Below are 21,141 nucleotides of genomic sequence, written 5' to 3' on the forward strand. Positions count from 1 at the left end.
AAACACGCCTTAATATATCACAGGAATCCGAACTGTGTTGAAGAGACATGCAGACCTAAGACAACTGAACTTCCAATTCTTCAGAATATTGTTTGAAATATTTGTGTGAGCTCTCTTTTGTAATATATAAAGTAACAGCATATTGCCTTCTGTCACTCTCTTTCACCATTTGTCTTTTATCTCTGCCTCTCATTGTTTTTCTTTCATTTGCACTCATTCAATTCTTCTTTTTCTCTAATGCCAGTCTTTCTATTGCTGTGCCCTGCCCACAGAAACAGGTTAAAATATCTTCTTTAATAACTGTCCCCATTCCTAATTTTTAAAACAGGTATATTTCTGCAATAAAACTTAAAAGAATGGATGTTTTAAAATATATCTGACTTGCATTGCCAATTTGGGGCTCTGAATTTTTTTCCATTCACTCATGGGTCATGGACATTGCTGATTGGCCAGTATTTATTGCCCATCCCTAGTTTCCGCTGACAAGGTTGTGGTGAGCTGCCTTCTTAAACTGCTGCAGTCCACGGGCTGAAAGTACATCCATAATGACGTTAGGGAGGGAATTTCAGGATTTTGAGCTGGAGACTGTGAAGGAATGGCGATATATTTCCCAGTCAGGATGTAGAAGTGGACTTGCAGGTCGCAGTGTTCCCATATATCTGCTGCCCTTGTACTCTTGATGGTAGAAATCACTGGTTTGGAGGGTGCTGTTGAAGGATTCTTGGTGGAATGTTCTAGTGCATCTTGCAGATGGTGCACATTGAGTACATATCCTTTCTTTCGAAATTGTAATCTGCAATACATTGAAAATGGGGCCATATACAACCTTGGGATGTACCAAAATGTGTAAGCAGTGTTGTAACGTGGAAAACACCAGCGCTAATTTGTGGTAGCAAGATGCCAGAAATAGTAATGTGCTAAAACAAAATTGATTATCTGGTCTTTAAGTAACTGGACAAAGAACAGCACAGGAAAAGGCCCTTTGGCCTACCAAGCCTGTGCTGACATATGGTGCCTTTTCACACTGAAAACCTTTTGCCTCTACGTGGTCCGTATCCCTCTATTTCCTACGTACTCACATATCTTCACAATTCTTCTTAAACGTTGCTCTGTATCCACCAGTACCTCTCCTGGAAGTGCATTCTGGGCACTTACGACCATCTGTATAAATATCTTGCCTCTCACAAGTCTTTTAAACTTTCCTCCTTTTACCTTAATCCTATATCCCGTGGTAATTGACATTTCTACCCTGGCAGAAAGACTCTGGCTATCCATTATATCTACGCCTCTCAATTTTGTAAACATCTATCAGGTCACCCCTTATCCTTTGAAATACAAGTGCAAGCAAAGCAAGTTTGTCCAATCTCTCCTCGTATCTAATACCCTCCAAGCCAGGCAACATCACAGTAAACCATTTCTGTACCCTCTCCAAAGCTTCCACATCCTTCTGGTAGTGTGGCCATCAGAACTGGACACAATATTCCAAATAGGGCTAAATGAAGTTCCATACAGTTGCAATATGATTGGACAATTTTTTTTATATTCTGTGCCCTCTGATGAAGGTAAGCATGTCACATGAGTTCTTAATCATTTGTGTTGCCACTTTCTGGGAACTGGGGACCTGTAACCCCAGATGCCTCTGTATGTTGATGCTACTAAGGGTTCTGCCGTTTACTGTGTACTTCCCTCCTGCATCAAGTCGTCCAAAATGCATCACTTCGCATCTGTCCAGATTAATCTCCATCTGCCATTTCTCTGCCCAAGTCTCTAGCTATATCCTGCTGTATCCTCTAGCAATTCTCCTCACAATCTGCAGCGCCGCCAATCTTTTTGCTATCTGCAAATGTACAAATCAGGCCACCTGTATTCCCCTCCATATAATCTATATTTATTACAAACAACAGAGGTCCCAGCATCAAACCCTGCGGATATTTGGATAGTTGTGTGATAGGACAGGCAGAGAAATGATCTACTCATCAAGTATTGCTAATACCCGAGAGATTAGATGGGATCTTGAATTAATATGTCCTTCTCGAGTCACCATAGTTGACAGCATACCACCCATTTTAGTCCTGCATTGGTGTACTCTCCACAATGCTACCATAATCCTTTTGTAATATTAAAACCGTAACAATGCAGCTTTCTCCAAGTATAGTCTAATGTAGGATTCTACATGAATTTAGTCTGGCCTGTTTGCTTTTCAATTCTGTTCTGCTAGAGACAAGGCATAGCACTTATCTACATTTGTACAGTTTGTTAACTTGTGCTGCCACATCTTTTAGGAATCTGAGTACCCCACATCTTTCATTTATCCTGTTTAGACATTGTTTCTCTATCCTCACCTCCCACCATGGAGAAAATGCCTCCAGTTTTCTTTGTTTCGAAAAAAAACCACCTCAGATTTATCCATAAAAAACTCAACTGGATGTTTGGCAAATCTGAAGTTGAGAGTAAATGCTGGAAAAGCCGGTACAGGGACAGAGATAGGCTTTAAATGTGCACCCATCCCAAGCCTAGTGTTGTGCTGTAAAGATCTGTATTCCTGTACACAAAGTGTGCAGCACTAGCCTCTGAGAGTTCATACAGTCAACGGGGTAAGGGTAAAAAAAGAGTAAACACAAACTTTCGAGGTTTTAACTTGGCTGGAAAATGAACTTTCCAGGCAGTTGCCCCTGTATTTTTCACAGCTGTGATTGTCTTGCCTTCAAGCTGCTTCATATTAGAGCATGAAGATTTTCTGTTATGGCTTTGAATCCCAGATGGCAAAGGGATACTGTCTCCCTAAGTATGCCATGAAATGGACCGGCCTGTAGTTAATATTGTTGACCTTTTCAGTTAGTTGAAGGAGGTTAGTTTTGAGTTCTGTTCCTGTTTTTCCCATGGCTACAGGAAGTACCATCAAGAATTTCAGCGAGGCTGAGATGAAACCTCCAAACCCAAACTCAACAATGTCAGGGAGCAAAGCCTGTATTGGAGTTTGTGGGGTTATTCTCAGATGCAGAATGGGGATAAGAGCCCTTGGACCTCAAGAGGGAGCATTGATGTCTCCTTTCATTTCCTTTTCCAAATCCTGCAATTGTTATTGCAAAACTATAGTCTAAATAGACGCAGTGGAATGAGCTTTCCTCTGAAAAGTAGCTATTTAAAAAGACAATTCTAGTCAGAATTGTTAGTTACAGTATCATGGAAAACAATGTTACTGCTTTGTGTGTATATTGCACAATCTGTGTTTTAATAAGATCAGGATTTTATACAGAGGACGGTGCAAATGAATGTGTTTGAAAGCTGCAACCATCCATAACTAATGCACGGTGCTCGCAGTGTGAGCCATCTGTGAGACCACTGCAACAATTCACCAAGCCTCTTTCAGAGGCACATTCCAAATTTGTTTCCCATACCAGCTTGGAAGAGAAGGGAAACAGGTATATGGGACCACCACCCTCTGCAAACTCCCAGCCAAACAACCCACCATCCTGACTTGGAACTGTATTGACACTCCTTCAGTGTCACTGTTTCAAATATCCTGGAACTCCCTTTCAAACCTGCACAACATGGACTAGAGCAGTTCAAGAAGGTGGCTCACCACCACCTTCTCAAGAGCTGAACAACTAACATTGGCCTTGCCAATGCTCCCATCCCATGAATGATTAAAAATACTTCAATCTTCTACCGTTAAAATCATTTAAGATGGGCCAAATGTTCTCCTCCTTTCATGATTGGATCTATGCCAGACATGGCTGAAGCAAGCACTAACCCTGTGAATATCTTTTGCACAGCACTGCAAAATGGACATGAAGTTTCTAACATGTTGTATACTATCCCCTACCAATGAAAGTGTAGGCTGGGGAAGGCTATGATTAAATACACATTTTTTTTTCAGTAGCTGAGGGGTTACATACAGTTCTGCCAATGATGCATTGCATTCTCTCTCACAATTTACTTCAGACAAAACTTTCCCATCTCGATTAATTACATACAGCAGTATCTAATTTGAAGAAAATCCCAAAGAATTTCAGCAAGGGCCAACTGGGTCACCCCATGTAAACTAAACTTCCACAGAGAGCCAGTGAATGAAATTCCTCACATACCTCGTTACAAAACACTTGATTTATTCAGTAACCTTGACCCGACTCAGTTTCCCCAACATACTTTCAGATGTGTTACTGTCTAAAAATGCCCTTCTCTTGCCTTGATTCAAGTAAAAATTTACAGTACTGTATAATTAATGATGTAAACCCAGGCTAACTTGGCTGTATAAGTCGTCCAGTGTCTAGCCCAGCTTCCAAGCTTGTCATATGAATAAATCTCCCAATGGGATTCAGGTCCACAACTGTCTTTGCAGCAATGAGATAAACTGTTTTGCTCCCTGTCCCCATCAACTTTAAAAGGCACACTCATTCCTTCAGCAACCTCACCCTGCTTTCCCATTCTGTTCACTCAAAGGCTTCCTCCATTCACTGGGTACTCTCTTTCCTTGGAGTAATGGCTGACCAACGTTACCTACTCCTCCTGCTATTGTTGTCTTGCACAGGGATCCAATCAGCACATCTTCAGGTATTCTACAGTCATAAAAATGCAGCAGCCAAAGGTCCTGAATAGAGGGGATCTATTTTGGCAGGAGGAACTTAAATAATCTGTACAGAGTTTATTCTTTGAGATTTACCAATTCAGAGCCATTGGAGTAGTCCTGTGGCTGGTGTAGAGAAAATCTCAAGGCCCCAAAATGGAACAGTAAACAAGAACAAAGAGGCCATGATCAGAGAATCCCTACAGTGTGGCTACAGGCCCTTCAGCCTGACAAGTCCACACTGAACCTCAAAGCATCCCACCATGCTATAACCCACACAGTCCACACAACCCTGAACATTTGGGGCAATTTAGGACAGCCAATCCACCTAGCATGCACATCTTTGGACTGTGGGAGAAAACCAGAGCACCAGGTGTAAACCCACGCAGACACGGAAAGAATGTGCATGCTCCACACAGACAGTCACCCCAGGCTGGAATTGAACCCAGGTCCCTGGTGCTGTGAGGCAGCAGTGCAAACCACTGAGCCACCATGCCACCCCACACAGACAGATTATGATTAGTATCTTTTGCCTCGTGACATCTTCACAGATCTCACTGGCTGGGAGCAAGTGATTATGGATACCAGGTCAGGCTGTGTTTTTCTCCCCCACTTGGTCATAAACCCTGATTGTTGATAAATAGTTGTAACAGAATAGTAAAAGAAGGGAGATGGGAGTGGACATACAGATCCATTTCACTTACACTCCAGTTCTCTGCAGCAACCAGCAACTGACCCTCCCAAATGTTAAACCGCCCACCTCTTCAGTATTCCTTCCAGCTAATGGAGTAATTTCTGTCACATACTTTACGTTACCAGAATACCTGTGACCTTGACAATCCAATGTCACACTCTTGTTCACGGTGATTTCAGAAGCAATAAATATTCTTGAAAACAGAGGCAACTGCGGAAGAGCAGGAACCCGAATGTTTCAATAATTCTTCCTTTTTCTGAATTCTGCTCAGACGTGACAATTGATAAAACTGCGAAAAATCCCACTGATTGAACAGCTGATTCCCACAGCCGAAACTCAGTCAGGTTGCAGGTGGTGGTTCTAATTCTAATAGCGTACAGCAGGCCCTTTTTACAGGACAAAATTAAATTTCTGGTCCACATTATTTTCTTTCCATCTGAATTTGATGGAAAAATGCTGACTGAACTCTTCAACGCATGGACCGGCGTGGCATCACTGATTATCCCTTTGTGAAGGGCCACAGACATTCTTCACTGTTTAAAACACCAAGCTAGTGCAAGGTGCTTTTCTAGTGTTCGCAAGGTCAAAACTGATTGCTTCATAAGAAAAATGGGCAATTGACATACACCGAGTATGGTTCAGCAAATTACTCACCTACAAAGGTCACATTGCTTTCTGACACAGTTTCAAATTGGAACCGAAATGTTAGAGGGGGAGGGTGAATGCATTAACATAGAAGGTGCTGGGGGGGCAGTTAAGAAAGGACATATTCTGCTAAGCAACAACCGTTTAAAAAAAACTAAGCTGCTCAAAAGCCACGCTTGTTGAGAACATGAAGTTGGTACAACAAAAATGCACCAGCATCTGCTGTTATTGACTCTATTGGCATTAAGCACACTTTGGTAAGCAGAAATAATAAAACGGATTTGGCAACATTCCCAAGTTATCTTAAGTGTGACTCTTTTTGCATCACTGCCATTCATAATCATGTTTACTTGAGACTTTTTTTTTAAAAGTCTGCCCTATCACAAATTGTACAGACTGCACAAAGTTTCTGCTGGGCCAAAGAATCAAACAAAATATTCTTCAAGTTCCTGGATTGATTGCAGTGTTAATTCCGTTCTTACCATACAATATCAAACTACCTGACTTTACTTGGATAACATATTGAATTTAAATAACAGATTACTGAGTCCTGTGCTGCACAGGAGGCTGCTGAGTAAGATAAAGGCTCATGGTCTTAGAGGCAAGGTGCTAGCATGGATAGAAGATTGACTCTCTGGCAGAAAGCAGAGAGTGGGGTTAAAAGGGTCTTTCTCAGGATGGCAGCCAGTGACTAGTGGTGTTCCACAAGGGTCAGTGTCGGGACCGCAACTTTTCACTTTTTACATTAATGATCTCGATGAAGGAACTGAGAGCATTCTGGTAAGTTTGCAGATGATACAAAGATAGGTAGAGGAACAGGTAGTATTGAGAATGCAAGGAGGCTGCAGAAGGATTTGTTAGGAGAGTAGGCAAAGAATGGCAGATGGAATACAATGTGGGAAAGTGTGAGGTCATGCATTTTGGTATGAAGAATAGAGGCACGGACTACTTTCTAAATGGGGAGAGAAGTCAGAAGTGCAAAGGGACTTGGGAGTCCTTGTCCAGGATTCTCTTAAGTTAAACTTGCAATTTGAGTTGGTAGTTAGGAAGGCAAATACAATGTTGGCACTTATTTTAGAAAGATAAAATATAAAAGCAGGGATCAACTTGAGAGGCTTTATAATGATCTGGTCAGATGACATTTAGAATATTCTCAGCTATTTTAGGCCCCATACCTCAAGGTGGATGTACTGGCCCTTTTGTTTGATTCTTTGGCCAGAGCAGGTCCAGAGGAGGTTCATATGCATGATCCGTGAATGAAAGGCTTAACACAAGAGTACTGTGGGTCTACACTCAATGGAGTTTAGAAAAATGAGGGAGAGGTTATCTAATTGAAACATAAAGAATATTGAATGGCCTGGACTGAGTGGACATTGGGAAGATGTTTCCATTAGCAGGAGAGCTATTGTCAGCCACGATTGAATGATGGAGCAGAGTCGATGTACTGAATGGCCTAATTTCTGCTCCTATATCTTATGGTTTTAGCAATTGGATTGGACGCTATTGAGATGGCAATTGATTACAATCGAACAAGCGAGGAGTGGCCAAGATTATCTTTGGGTCACAGAAGATCCGGGTTGAGTACTGGAGAAGTGAAGATCAATGAGCATTCTTCAGTCAATGACGTTTGTGACAGGAAACACTGAAGCAATACTTACCCCCGATGGGTTAAATGGTTAGACAGTGACCATATATTAATGGAAAGGGCTGTCTGACGGCGTCATACAGAGTCTTTTCACCTGCTCGGATTTCCTTTATGTTAACAAATGTTCTCCTGTGAAAGTACTACACTGAATTGATTGTAAACTTGCATAAATATTTCTAAATCAGAGTTACACCCTGCAGCAGGCAGGACTTGAACCCAGGTTGCCTGGCTCAAAAAATAAGGGCAATGCCAGTGTACCACAAGAGCTTGCTAGTGAACTTGGGTACTAATTCACTGACTGCTTGAGAATCTCGACAAATTAATTCATGAGAAAACATCTACTTCTCAATGCAACTTCATCTTGTTAAGAAATTGTGAAATCATCGCTCATTCATTTGTACTCCACTGGGAGCAAGACACTTACGCCAGACAATATTGAGCAGCACACCGTTCTCATGGAATAGACCCGTTTTTGCTATGCTAGTGTGGTTTGTGAAGTCTGTCTTTCGTGGCGATGTTTGGTGCACAGTAAGGCTGTAGGTACATGTGAGTCAGGGCAGTTGTTTGCAACCTACACAAAGTAAAGTTTCTCGAAATTCAAATTTGATTTTCAGCTTCTACTGACCTAACTCTTCGGTGAAACCCATCCATAGGGTCGAGATATTGAGCCAACTGCTGATACTTTGTCGCAGGAAGAACAAGAAGCAGAATGACAGGTTAATATTTAGTGGTGCTTCCTTGCTAGCCTTGCTCAGAAATATCCTTGTAAAAAGTTGAAGCAGCTTTTTGTTTAAAGCCAAAATGAGTTGAGCAATAGCGTCTAGTGGGGCTTACAATGTGTAGTTTTGTAAATGGAGCTAAAACAGTGAAACTGTGCTTGCATTGTTCCACTCCTCCTACCTCTATAGTTAAGTCCTATTCTATAGCACGCCAACAAAAGCTTTCAAACAGCTTAGATTTTTTGAAATTTCCCCTTATATTGAATATTACACAAAAGGTTCAATGCTCTAAAATTTAAAGATATAACTTTAGATATGGGCTGTATCGGCTGTCCACATGCTGTTTACGGTTTTAATATACATGTTTCGTATATTGCTGGAGGACAGAAAGAGTGGTTTCATTTCATTCTGGTGATGGGAAGAATTTTACACTCCTCAGTGACATGTTTGCGGTAGTGGGGGAAATTGGTAAAATGCTCTGGGCACCATTGACCACTGCCCACCTGTATCGCTGTGGCATTTTTACAAGTGGTGGGCTATACACCCTGCAGTTGTCCTGCCCTTGTCCAAATTGAGGGAGGGACACCGTTAAAATATCCACTGATCTCTGCTTAATGGCCACTTTCTGTCCCTGTCGCTATCCCTGGGCAGCAATCCGAGGTTGGTGATAGGTCAGAAAATCAGGAGGTAATACATCTTGGGTTTTAAGAGGGAAGAAATTAGGTGTCTCCTGCGTCAGTCAGAGCCCCTCATGAGGTCAGGACAGCCATGCATTTCCTTGGCAATACCCCCACCCACCCAGGCCATTCTGGCTCCTGATACCCCTTGGCCCAGCAAAAATTGCAACCATTTGCAGGAAGGAGCATTGCTGGGGACTGGATGCAGTCCCAATGATGACCAGCACTACCGATGGCGCTACTGAGATCACACAGCTGCCAGCCTGGATCTGATCTCAGATTGGGATGGGTGGAAGTCCCACCTCAAGGGTAATTAACACCCTCTGACTTAACTGCCTACTGCATCCCACCCCCACCAAAAGAGCTGCTATCCCAATCAGAGAAAGTGTCTTAATGGGGTCCAGCCTTGAAGAGACAAGTACCATAGAACTGGGGTGCAGTGGCAGTGCTGTTGATGCAGGGGTAGCCATTACCAGCAGCGGTTCTTTCGTCAGTCATGGGCAGTTGTCAAAGAGGGCACCCTCTGCTCCCACAGCTCCCACCGGGAATCTGTCATGGGGCAGCCAAAGTTTACTTGCCCACATGCCAGTGGGTCCTCCCCACATGGGCAAAGTGCCCTCTGGCCTGGGAGGTGGCTCAAGTGGCACCTGAATAACAGCCAAAGTGATAAAGTGCCCACCACAAGCAATATGCCCCTGGTTGTGGCCCACTCTTACCCCTCCCATATTGCCAGCCCTTACTTCCCTGCCATCTCCAATGAGCTGGAGATATCTTAACTTCATGCAATATACAGAATCATTGTAAGGAAGCGCCGAATTTTCGATATGCTATTACAATAGTAACATAAACAGAAAATATTAACAGTTCAGACAACATCTGTGGAGATAGCGAGATAGTTAACATGACAAGTTCTCTTCATGGGAAGAGTTCCTCTCTCTACAGACAATGCTAGACCTGCAGAATTTCTCCAGCACTGCTTTTTTTCTAATTTCAGAATTTCCAGCATTTATTGGATTCTGCTTCTGTAAGTTGGATAACTCATCTGAAGCCCTTTTGTTTTGCGCATGGTGTTTTCATCATTTTCTATTTTACAGTTCATATCTTTTGAAGTCAGGCTTGTTGCTTTGGGATAGGACTGACCATCATTTTCTTAAAGAACTCTTGACAGAATGATATCAACTCCACCACCAGTGTGGCAGCTGGCAGTGATGGTCCAGGTAAAACTTGCAATTGGGTATGTCAATTTTGGGGTGTTGTCAAATTTTGGATCATGTTATGAGAAAGATGATGTTTCTCGACATTTTCCTAATTAAACTGCACAGAGATGTTTTTACACATCTCTGCATCAGGTGGGACTTGAACGTCCTCCTAGTTCAGAGGTAATTGGCACTACTGGTATGCTCCAACAGTCCCTTGAGGTAATGTTTATATGGTGCATAGCCTAACCTCAGTATATCCCAAAAGTGCTTTACAGCTGGTCAAGGCCTTTGTTGAAGTGTTGTATTGTAGGAATTAAAATGTTAAGAAGAAGGAAAGTAAAACTCCCCCAGTTGCAATTACACTGCAAATAAGCCTTTCGTTAATTTTGTTTCTTGCGTATAGACTCACCACAGTGTATATATGCTGCTGGTGTGTTAATTAGTGTCGTCACTGTTGTCTGCTGTCTGTTAAGTGATCCTGGTAAAACACACCACAGTTCACAGTGGGCATGTGTGGATGTTATCAATAAGCTGATAACATTCCAGAAAATACGCTGCAGTGAGAGCAGGAGCTGCTGGTGGGATGAATGCACCTCCCTCCCCTCTTCATTGAGGTTTCAGAAAGGTTCCGAGACAGGCTGGGCCCCTGTCTAATGCCACTGCAGACCAGGCTAACCTCCATCCTCGGCAACCTGGGAGTACAGAGCCTAAGGAAGTCAAGTGTGCCCCCCACTTCTGCAGTTGCACAATTCATGAGTGTCTGTGAAGAGGAAAGACAAGAGAAGTGAAGCAGGAATATTTAAAAACTCAAACCCGCAGCCTACAAGGGTGCTGGAAAAAGGGACCATTCATGATTTTGAAAGGAATTCTTAGTTTGTTTGTTCACAGGATGTGGACATCGCTGGCTGAGTCGACATTTATTGCCCCCTCTTAATGACTTTGAGAAGGTGGTTGTGAGCCTTTTTAATCCATGCTGTGCAGTTACACCCACAGTACTATTAGGAAGGGAGAAGCAGAATTTTGTCAGTGACAGTGAAGGAATGGTGATTTTAGTCCAAGTCAGGATGCTGTGTGGTTCAGAAGGAAACTTGATGATCCCATGTAACTGCTACCCTCTCCTTTATGTAGTCACAGAAGGTGTTATTGAAGGAGTCTTGGTGAGTCCATGCAGTGCATCTTGCAGATGACACACTCTGCCACAGTGTTGTACACAATGGGAGGGAGTGGCTACTCGAGACTGTGAATGGGATACCAATCAAGTAGGCTGTCTGACTTGGACAGTGTCTGCTTCTTAAGTGTTATTGGGGCTGAGCTCAATTGGCATGGAGGAATTTCATGACGAGACGGTATATCTTAAGGTGAAAGGAAGAAAGATTTTTTAAAAAATGAAGAGCATTTTTTTTAAAAATAAGAGTGGTTTGTGTGTGGAATGAACTTCCAGAGGAAGTGATGGATGCTGGTACAGTTACAGTGTTTAAAAGACATTTCGATATGTACATGAATAAGAAATGTTTGGAGGGATATGGGCCAGGGGCAAGCAGGTGAGACCAGTTTCGTTTGGGATTATGGACTGGTTGGACTGAAGGTTCTGTTGCCACGCTGTATGATTCTCTGACTCATCCAGATAAGTGGAGAGCATTCCTGATTTGTGCTTTGTGGGTGATGGACAGGTTTGGGGGAGGTAGGAGGTGAGTTAATGTCTGTAGGATTTCGAGCATATGATCTGCACTTAGACACACTAAGGAAATAAACTTGCAGTGCTATGGGGATAGGGTGAGGGAATGGGACTGACCAGAGTACATTCCTGTAGATCACTCTACAGAGAGTTGGCATGAGCTTGACAGCTCAAATAACCTTTTCATGTGTCATAACAACTTAGTGCCTATTATTTTAGTGGCACTTTTTCGCATTGCGGACACTTATTTCTCCAGAAGGTCAGGTTGAAAGTGATGCTGCAAAACAATAAAAATTGGCAGAACTCCTGAAATTCCTGGCCATCAGGATCTGTGCAGGGAGATAGTAGCTGAATCTAGTTTATCAGGTTAGACTGAAAAAGTCTTATGATGGCAATGCCTTTAGGAACATCTTGCTAGGTAAGCACAAGTGGAGACTCAGATTAAGTGTGGGTGACACCAATTGCTCCAATAACAGTATCACTTCTGCAAATGTAGAAAAGGATAATTCCTTTTCAAGAAATATCATTTCCCTCCTGTGAACACACATTCACAGTGGTGCAGGTAACTTGAAGAAAACCTGCAATTAATTCACACAGTGCAGTGAAATCACGCCAAGACACTACAAGAAAGTTTCTGTAATCCTTTGAAAACTGAAAGCACGCACAATGGGGGAGTTGATTTTGTTCACAGAGGAACTTTAGTTTAAACTTTAGTAAAAGACCTGGGGTTAAATAACCGCAATTCACCAGAAACAAATAACTTTTGTTGGGGTTCAGGAGAGCTGGGAATTAATGCTTCGTTTTACCTGGTAGAGACAATTGGGTGGGGACACCCTGGTTTTCATTTCAGTTTACCTGCGCGATTGCAAACGATTAAACCACATTTGCCAACTTAGTTTTTTCTTGGTAGAGGAGAATTTAAAACGGTTGCCTAGGCACACGAATCCCACCTGGTAAAACACATTAAAATGTTGGGTAACAACTGGCGATTAATACATTCACCTCGACATTGCCACAACCTTTGAACTCCACCAAAAATTCCAAACTCGGTTCACAGCATTTCTCAACACTTGGGAAATGACACCAACAGCTGAGTCCAGCATTCCAAACGGGGCGGGTGGGAAATTACAATGATCTCTGCCTGCAGCGCCTACTCTTCTAAAATGCTAGGGGCAGAAAGTTGGGAAGACAGGATTGCTGGAACTGAGAAGTACCTCTTGGTTGCCGGGGTCGCTTGTTCCGCCTTCTGCAGCAGCACTGCCCCATGTCCCCAGCCTCTTCACACTGGTCTCTACCGGGATGTCATCGCCTGGGTCTTCATTCATTCATTCATTCATTCAGAGGGTTTAGCCACACGTGCAGCTCAGGATGCAGACAGCCCTGGTGCTATCAGGGGGAAGCTGTCCCAGTGTAGCATTTTTCCAAGTTGCTGCAGCCTTGCATTCATTCTAGTCTTTAATCTCTCTCTCTCTCTCTCTTTCCTGGAGATCCTGCACTGTAGACTAGCACTCTCTCTCACCACACTGTCCAGCCCATCAGCAGCACACAGGCTTGGCTAATCAATTGTAGAAGGAGTGGATTGTTAGAGGAGAGAGAGCGTGTGTTTATAACGCGTCTATCTTCTCCTACCTGGTATAAATATATTCTTTCCTCCTCCCCCATCCCAGTGTCACTTCTCCATTCCACACCGCAGCTTATTAATTCTGTCTCCTCGCTTTGAAAAGGCCATGGGGGAATTTAATATGCGTTTGCAGATGCCTTTCGCGATAGCTACAGGGCAACAGAATTTAACCATCCGCGCTGAATGAATTTCCTTCTTTCTCCCATCCCACACACGCCCAAAAAGATCCCCTCCCCGCCCCTTTGAAGACCTACCAACTGGCTGTAAAGTGGTTTAAACCGTACAGGGAACAACAATAGCATTACCTGGCCCTGATTAAACAAGCAGCTGTCTAAGGAGAAATCCTACTGCTCGCCTGGGGCAAGATTTGAGTCACGGAATCGGAGAATCGGGGCGGGGGCAGGCCGTTCGGCCCATCGAATGGTTACAAACGTATTGGAGATGGCAATTGTGCAGCAAAGGGTTAATTATAGCAAGACAATAACTCCTCAGTACGGAGGACTTCCAGTTCCCCCACCCCGCTCTGAACCAACCGGCTGAAGAGGAGAAAGATTTAAAAAGGACCGGAGGGGCAGGGTTTTCACACGGAGGGTGGTTTGTGTGTGAAATGAACTGTCAGGGGAAGTGATAGATGCAGGTGCAGTTACAATATGAGAAAGATATTTGGACAGGTACATGAATAGGAAAGGTTTAGAGGGATATAGGCTAAAGATAGTTGAACGGGTGTATTTCCAATGCTGTACGATTCTGTGTTACAGAAGTGATACCATCATAATGAATCCACACATGGGGCTGAGATCTGATAGAACAAGGCATTAGTGAACCCCTGGTCATCCTCCTGCATATGGTTTATAATCAATAGATGTTAAGCCGACATTTCAGGTCGGGACCCTTCTTCAGAAAATGAAGGGTCCTTCTGATGAAGGGTCCTGACCCCAAACGTCAGCTTTCCCGCTCCATCGGCACTTCCTACTATCAATAAGTGTTAAGCCTTGTTTTCAGCCCTGAGATTCATCGAGCTCTCCCAGAAGCACCAAACGATAAAGCACTCTTTGTTTGACAAGTCGACATTTGTCAAATTGTATGGCGGAAATCTTTATCCACTTGCCAAACATGGGTGTGTGAACGCTCCAATGGTCACAGAGCAGGCATGGGTGACAGAAGTTCAATGTCATTGTCATGGAATCTCCAGGAATCTATCCAAACCCAGCCAGGAAGCCTAGTTGTCATTTGCCTCAATTAACCAGCATAAGGTTCCCTGTCAAACACATGAGCACTCGCTTCAATATTTGTATCTTGACTTTCTGGCTGCCCAATGTTTCTTGTTTATGGAACAATGGATTAGTGAGATATATACTCAGGTCAGCTCACCACATGATGTTCACTCACTTCTTGTGCAAAATGTTGGCGACCCAAGCACAACACAAGAACCCTTTGCTCCCTAAAGCACTCAGCTGCCTCCTTTACCCTCTGCCACACCTCCCCCCGCCCCGCCACCATCACACCCCGCTTTCCCATGAGGAATTTGTGGTTCGTATTCAGTGTCTGGTTGTTAACGTACACAGCCACGACCTCATCCCAATCCCAGCTCCATCCCATTGTTGGAATTCCTGTGCTTGGTATCAGACCTCTTCTGTGCAGTAGCCCTCATCTCGTTGGATTAGCAGTGAGGAGGCTCAGTGACAGCAAAATGATTCAGCCTGTAAAGCCTGCTGTGCCATTAAAATCAATCACAGACCATAGGCCTGCTCTCTCATTAGAGAAGGAGAAATGACTGGTGGTGTTTTAACCTGAGGGTCACCATGCCATAGGTGAGGGGAAGAGGATGAGAAACAAAGTCCTTTGTGATGACCTCCACTGGTGTGGGAATTGAACCCTCACAATTTGCATCATTCTGCATCACAAACCAGCCATCCAGCTCACTGACCCCCTCTGCCATTGAATGAGATCATGGCTGATCTAATTGTGACCTGACGTCCACATTCCTTCTACCCCTATAATCCTTGATTCCTTTGTCAATCAAATCAGTCTTACTCAGTCATTAAGATATTCAATGACCAAATCTCCACTGCTCTTGGTAATAAGAGAATTCCAATGACTTTAACAACCCCCTAAGGAAAGAAATTTCTCCTCATCTCTGTCTTCAATGGGAAACCCCTTAATTTGAAACAGTGCTGCCAAATTTTTGATTCCCTCATAAGGAGACATATCCTCTCACTATCCGCCCTGTCCAGATTCCTCAGGATTCTCTAAGTTTCAAAATAATCACCCTTTAGTCTTCTGAGCGCTAATGAACATGGGCCTAATTTGAAATAAGACAATGCCTTCATCCCAGGAAATGGCTGACTGAACCTTCCCTGGAGTGTTTGCAATGTCAATATATCCTGCCTTAAGGAGACCAAAGTCATTTCAATTAAGGTCAACATTCCATTGATCTGAGAAAGATCTATCTTTTGTGCTCCTAAGATGCTGTTAGGCCTGCTGTGTTCATCCAGCTCCACGCTTTGTTATCTCGTTATTTTCCATTTAGCTTCCTAATTACTTGTTGAATCTGCATGCTGACTTTTTCTGGCACATATAAAAGGATTCCTTGGCATTCTACTGTCTCTAATTGTAAATAATATCCTGCTGTTGTAATACTGCCAAATTTGACAAATCCACATTTCCCACATTATGTTTCATCTCTCTTTTTTTGGCCTGCTCATTACGCCAAACCACACCCCTTTACAACCTCTTTGCATCCTCCTGACAATTTGCTTTCCTGCCTTGGTATATTTAAGACAACCATCACAGTCAGTCCCTTGATCTAAATCATTTATATGGTTTGTAAAGATTCGAGGTCCTAGCAATTAATCCTTTGACGTGCCAATAGTTACAGTTTGCTGACCTGAAGGTTTATTCTGGCTAATCATCATATCTGTGTTAATACATCATCCCCAATGAGCTCTTTGACATTTGCAGCAATCTTTCTTGTGGAATCTTATCAAATGCCTTTTGAAAGCCCAAAGGCTCCAATTCTACTCGTTCCCATTATCCTCAACAACAACTGAAGCATTCTCCTGTGTCACTGTGTTCCTCAGCAGCCCACAGAGATGTCCTGAATTCTGGCACAGGATCAGCAACACAACCTTTGGGAGTCACAGTCTTGGCAGCAACGAATGTATCTAACACCTGACTACATGCCCTGCAGCACCTTCATTCCTTTTTATTCCCTACATTTGAATGGACTCCTGCTCTACGGTGCCATGATTAGTTTGTTCATTTCCTGTCTCCAGTCTGTGTTTTTTTGTCCACACACACCAGCTGAAAGAAGGCTGAGCAATTGCAAGAACTGATGCTCTTCCAGCGGCTGACTTCTGGACCTCCATACCTACCTCTTCAGCAGGTCAAGCAACAATTGACAGAAACAACAGTAACAACAGCAGGCTGCATTACTGTAGCACCTTTGAAATAGTAAAATGTCCCAAAATGTTTTGCCAAAGTGTAATCGGATACTGAACCAAATGAGGAGAGATTATGGTGGATGGGCAAAACGTTTGATCAAAGGGGCAAACTTTTAAGAAGCATGTTCAGGAAGCAGAGAGGCCTAGGGAGGGAGTCACAAAGCTGTGCGTACTCACATGCCATCAGTTACTGCACTCCCGAAACAAGTTACTGCGTTTGAAGCAACTTGAGTCACTTCTGTAGGAAGCAGATGAGATGATAAATAACTGTTCTGTTTAGATTAGAGCACACAATAGGAAACCAGGTCTGTGTGGGCAGCGTAAATGCTTAAACAATCAACAGTCAGAAAGCTAATATCAGTCTCTGCTCAGTTTGTACTCGTGACCAATGGCAGTGCTGCTGCTGGGAGCTTGGCTGGAGAAAATTGGTTAGCTTTGACCTCGTTAAAGTCACAGGTATTTTCTAATCGGCCTGTTCAGGGATACAACAGTGCCACCATCAAAACTGTGTGGTGAAAACATCTTTCTCTTAAGGTCACAGGTTATAACCTAACTCCTATGAAACATTCTGAACCTGAAATTGATCATTGCTATGGCTGAAGAGAAGTTCAGCAAACCTCCACGAAAGATATCAAAAAGAAAATCGTCAAGAAGATGAGGGGGTGCACAAGAGGTTCATAGGGTTTATTCCAGGAGTTAAGAGAATTGGTTTGTGAGGAGAGCTTGAGCAAACTGGGACATTACTTGTTGGGATTTAGAAGAATTAGGGGACATATTATGGAAACTGAATGGCCTGGACAGAGTGGATGTTGGGAAGATGTTTTCATTTGTAGGAGAGACTAGGACCTGAGAGCACAGCCTTAGAGGAAAGGGAAGGTCTTTTAGAGCAGAGATAAGGAGAAACTTCTTCAGCCAGAGAGTGGTGAATCTATGGAACTCACTGCCACCGAAGTCTGTGGAGGCCAGGTCACTGAGTACATTTAAGACTGAGATAGATAGGTTCTTGATTATCAAGGGGATCAAGGATTACGGGGAGAAAGCAGGAGAATGGGGTTCAGGAATTTATCAGCCGTGATTGAATGGCAGAGCAGACCCGATGGGCTGAATGGCCTAATTTCTGCTCCTATGTCTTATGATCTTATGAAACATATAAAATTATGAACAGAATAGATAAGATAGAAACAGGGATGTTGTTTCCACTGTTGGATGAAACTACAACTAGGGTCATAGCCCCAAAGTAAGGGGGAGTAATTGAGTTGGGGAAGAACTTCTTCATCCAAAGGGTTGTGGACCTGCCCAGTGAAGCAGTTGAGGCTACCTCATTGAATGCTTTTAAGGCAAAGATGGATAGATTTTTGAACGGTAAAGGAATTAAGGGTTATGGTGCGACCGGGCGGGTAAATGGAGTTGTGTCCAAGGAAAGATCAGCCACAATCTTATTGAATGACAAAGCAGGCTTGAGTGGCCTACTCCTGCTCCTACTTCTTATGTTCTTAAGTAAGACACCAGTGAAAAGCAGCAAGCAGAGGAGAAACTCCAGGAAAGAAAGTTACTGCATATACATCTACAGTGATGAAGCAGGTTCACCCTGACACCAGCATCTCCTCCGAGGCCATGAGCATGTTGAAATCATTCGTCAACAATATTTTCAAGCGTATCATGGTGGCGGAGGGGGGAGGTTTCCTGATTGGCCCATTACAACAAGTTCAACGCCATCAGCTCCTGGGAGAACCAGACCATGATGTGCCTGCTGTTGCTCGGGGAGCTGGCCAAAACATGCAGGGTCGAAGGGCACAGTTGCGGTGAGCAAGTTCACCAACTCCAGGTGAAACGATGCATTGCATGGAAAAGAAACCCCATGTGAATCACCAAGGAGTGCTCTAATGCTTGTTTTCTGAGGCTGCAGTTTGTTTCTTAGTGTAGGGATGATTGTTAATCCAAATTAATGTTGAAGAATGTTGCTGGGACAAGAGTTCCATTGTCTGCACTCTTAGGATTTCCTGAATTTTTGTTTTCTCATTTCCCTTCTTTTCAATGTCTTCCACCAAGACCTACAACAGGACACAAAGGTGGAGCCACAATCATTTACACCTAATTACATTTGACTGTCTTCCCTTCCCCCTCCCAACTCTCCAATGCACAGCTGCATGTATCTGGTGATTTCCATGTGCAAAGCCATCCACTTTGTTTGGACTGGCTGAAGGTATCAAGGTCAATTCAAGTATGAACTGAAGAAGCAGAAAAGCAGGTTATCTGTGCTGTTGTTAACAACTTATTGTATGTAACCTTTGCTCCAACAGTATGCCCTCTGCTTCTGGTGGTCTGTTAATGTGAAGAGATCCTTATGAACTAACTGCTGCACTGGAGTCAATGGTTAAACACTATAGGGAGGGATGTGTTTGCTGTTTTAAAAGTACATTCTTGGGAGCTGGGCATCATTGGCAAGGTCGATATTTATTGCCTCTTCCTAGCTACCCCTTTAGCTGGTGATGGTGAATCTTGTTGCTGACATGCAGCAGTGCACGTGGGGGAGTCCTTGCATCTTCCTAAAAATTATTTTTAATGTGTCTCTTCTACCCATGTTATAAAACAGCTCTGAGGCAGACGGGAATTAAACACAAATGTAGGGGCATTAGCACTGTGCCACAAGTTGGCTCTCCACCTTCTTGTGGTTAATGATATGTTAAAGATATGATTAAGAGACACTAATAAGGAGTATTGTTAAATTAAGTATATTAAGTGTGGTGTATTCATGTCTGCCCCTCTTCTGCAGTTACATACGTGTTCATGTGTCCTTGGAGACAGAGCACACAGTGTCCATCAATGTTCTTCAGGGCTTTGGGCACCATGGGGACATATAGTGCTCTAGTTCCCCCTCCAACTCCATTCTGATTTATTCCCTTCCCTCTCTCTCTATCTCTCCCCACCATACTCTTAATGGTTTGCTTTGCCTCTATTGGGCTCGACATGTAAATGTTGAATTGGTTACATGGGAGCTTTTACTGGAGGTGGATTAAGAATAAAGCAAAAACAAAATGGCGGTGATTTTGGTGGAGGGAAGGTTGCTTACTGGTGTGTGATAACACTTCTGTGTAGAAGTAAATGATAAAGCAGACCTAGATGGGCTCTTGTCGTTCAATGGTAGTGTCCCTACCAATAGGCCAGGATGCCCAGGTTCAAGTCCCACCTGGTCCAGAGGGGTGTAATAACATTGCTGAGCAGGCTGATTAGTGAAATCTCTCTTAAAGCATGGCTCGAAGGCTCTACTGGTGCAATGAAAGTGTCCCTACCTCTGAACCAGGACATCCAAGTTCAAGTCTCACCTACTCCAGGCTAGTGTTAGTTTTTCTTTCAGACATGTTAGTAGCGCACCTCCACGGCAGCTGGGACTTGAACCCTGACCTTTGGGCCCAGAGATAGGGTCATTATCACTGTGCCACAAGACATCATCTTTTAATTTGGGCTTAATTGATTTACATGGAAATAGTTTCGAGTGAACCTGGTACCAGCTATGGTACAGAGATAATAGGAACTGCAGATGCTGGAGAATCCAAGATAACAAAGTGTGAAGCTGGATGAACACAACAGGCCAAGCAGCATCTTAGGAGCACAAGAGCTGACGTTTCGGGCCTAGACGAAGGGTCTAGGTCCGAAACGTCAGCTTTTGTGCTCCTAAGATGCTGCTTGGCCTGCTGTGTTCATCCAGCTTCACACTTTGTTAACCAACTATTGTTTAGTTTGTTGTGGATCTGAGAAAGTTAGCAGCATTCAGAGCAAGCGAGTACTTCTGTCCCATCTCCTGCGACTGGCTTGCTAGCTAGCTGGCTTCTAGCACTCAGAGCGAGAGAATCGTTCACCTGCAATGCAAGGGTGACTTCAACCGTCTCTCTACAGCATATGGGCACTTTAATGCAGGTGAGTGCACCATCTTCTACTAATGTGCACAGACCAGGGTTGAACTGGTTATTAATCCCTGTTCCTGTGTGTTTCTATAAGGGGAAGGCACAAAACACATCTCTTGCCTGGATTGTTACCTATTCCTGAAATAGGTTGCAGGAGATTACAGTTTAATTTGTAGTGTATTTCCCCAGTTCCTTTGAAACTTGCTTGACAATTCATCACATGACATTCTAGAGCATCTCTTTCCAGTCAGACACTGAACTTACAACCTTAGCTGTATCAGTCTTCTCCTGAAAAGCATACATTGGAATTAAAGTTCAGCACGCCGTTGGTAATCCAAGGTCATGATAGGTGGG

At 43.4% G+C, this 21,141-nt stretch overlaps 1 protein-coding gene across 2 annotated transcripts in view; it reads right to left on the reverse strand.

Moving 5' to 3' along the window:
• The window catches only part of LOC125467627 (rho GTPase-activating protein 22-like), a 305,993-nt gene that overhangs the window by 177,481 nt on the left and 107,371 nt on the right, over window positions 1-21,141 (reverse strand). Inside the window, exon 1 of one of the 2 annotated variants that reach the window (XM_048563745.2) lies at window positions 13,036-13,279. The exons of the other annotated variant lie outside the window; for it this stretch is intronic. Coding sequence (XP_048419702.1) covers window positions 13,036-13,087 — 52 coding nt within the window. The 5' untranslated portion in view covers window positions 13,088-13,279. Of the gene's footprint in view, window positions 1-13,035; window positions 13,280-21,141 lie in introns of those variants that run through there. 2 annotated transcript variants of the gene reach the window in all.

This window comes from Stegostoma tigrinum, chromosome 37 (assembly GCF_030684315.1).
Source record: "Stegostoma tigrinum isolate sSteTig4 chromosome 37, sSteTig4.hap1, whole genome shotgun sequence".
NCBI classification, from domain to species: domain Eukaryota; kingdom Metazoa; phylum Chordata; class Chondrichthyes; order Orectolobiformes; family Stegostomatidae; genus Stegostoma; species Stegostoma tigrinum.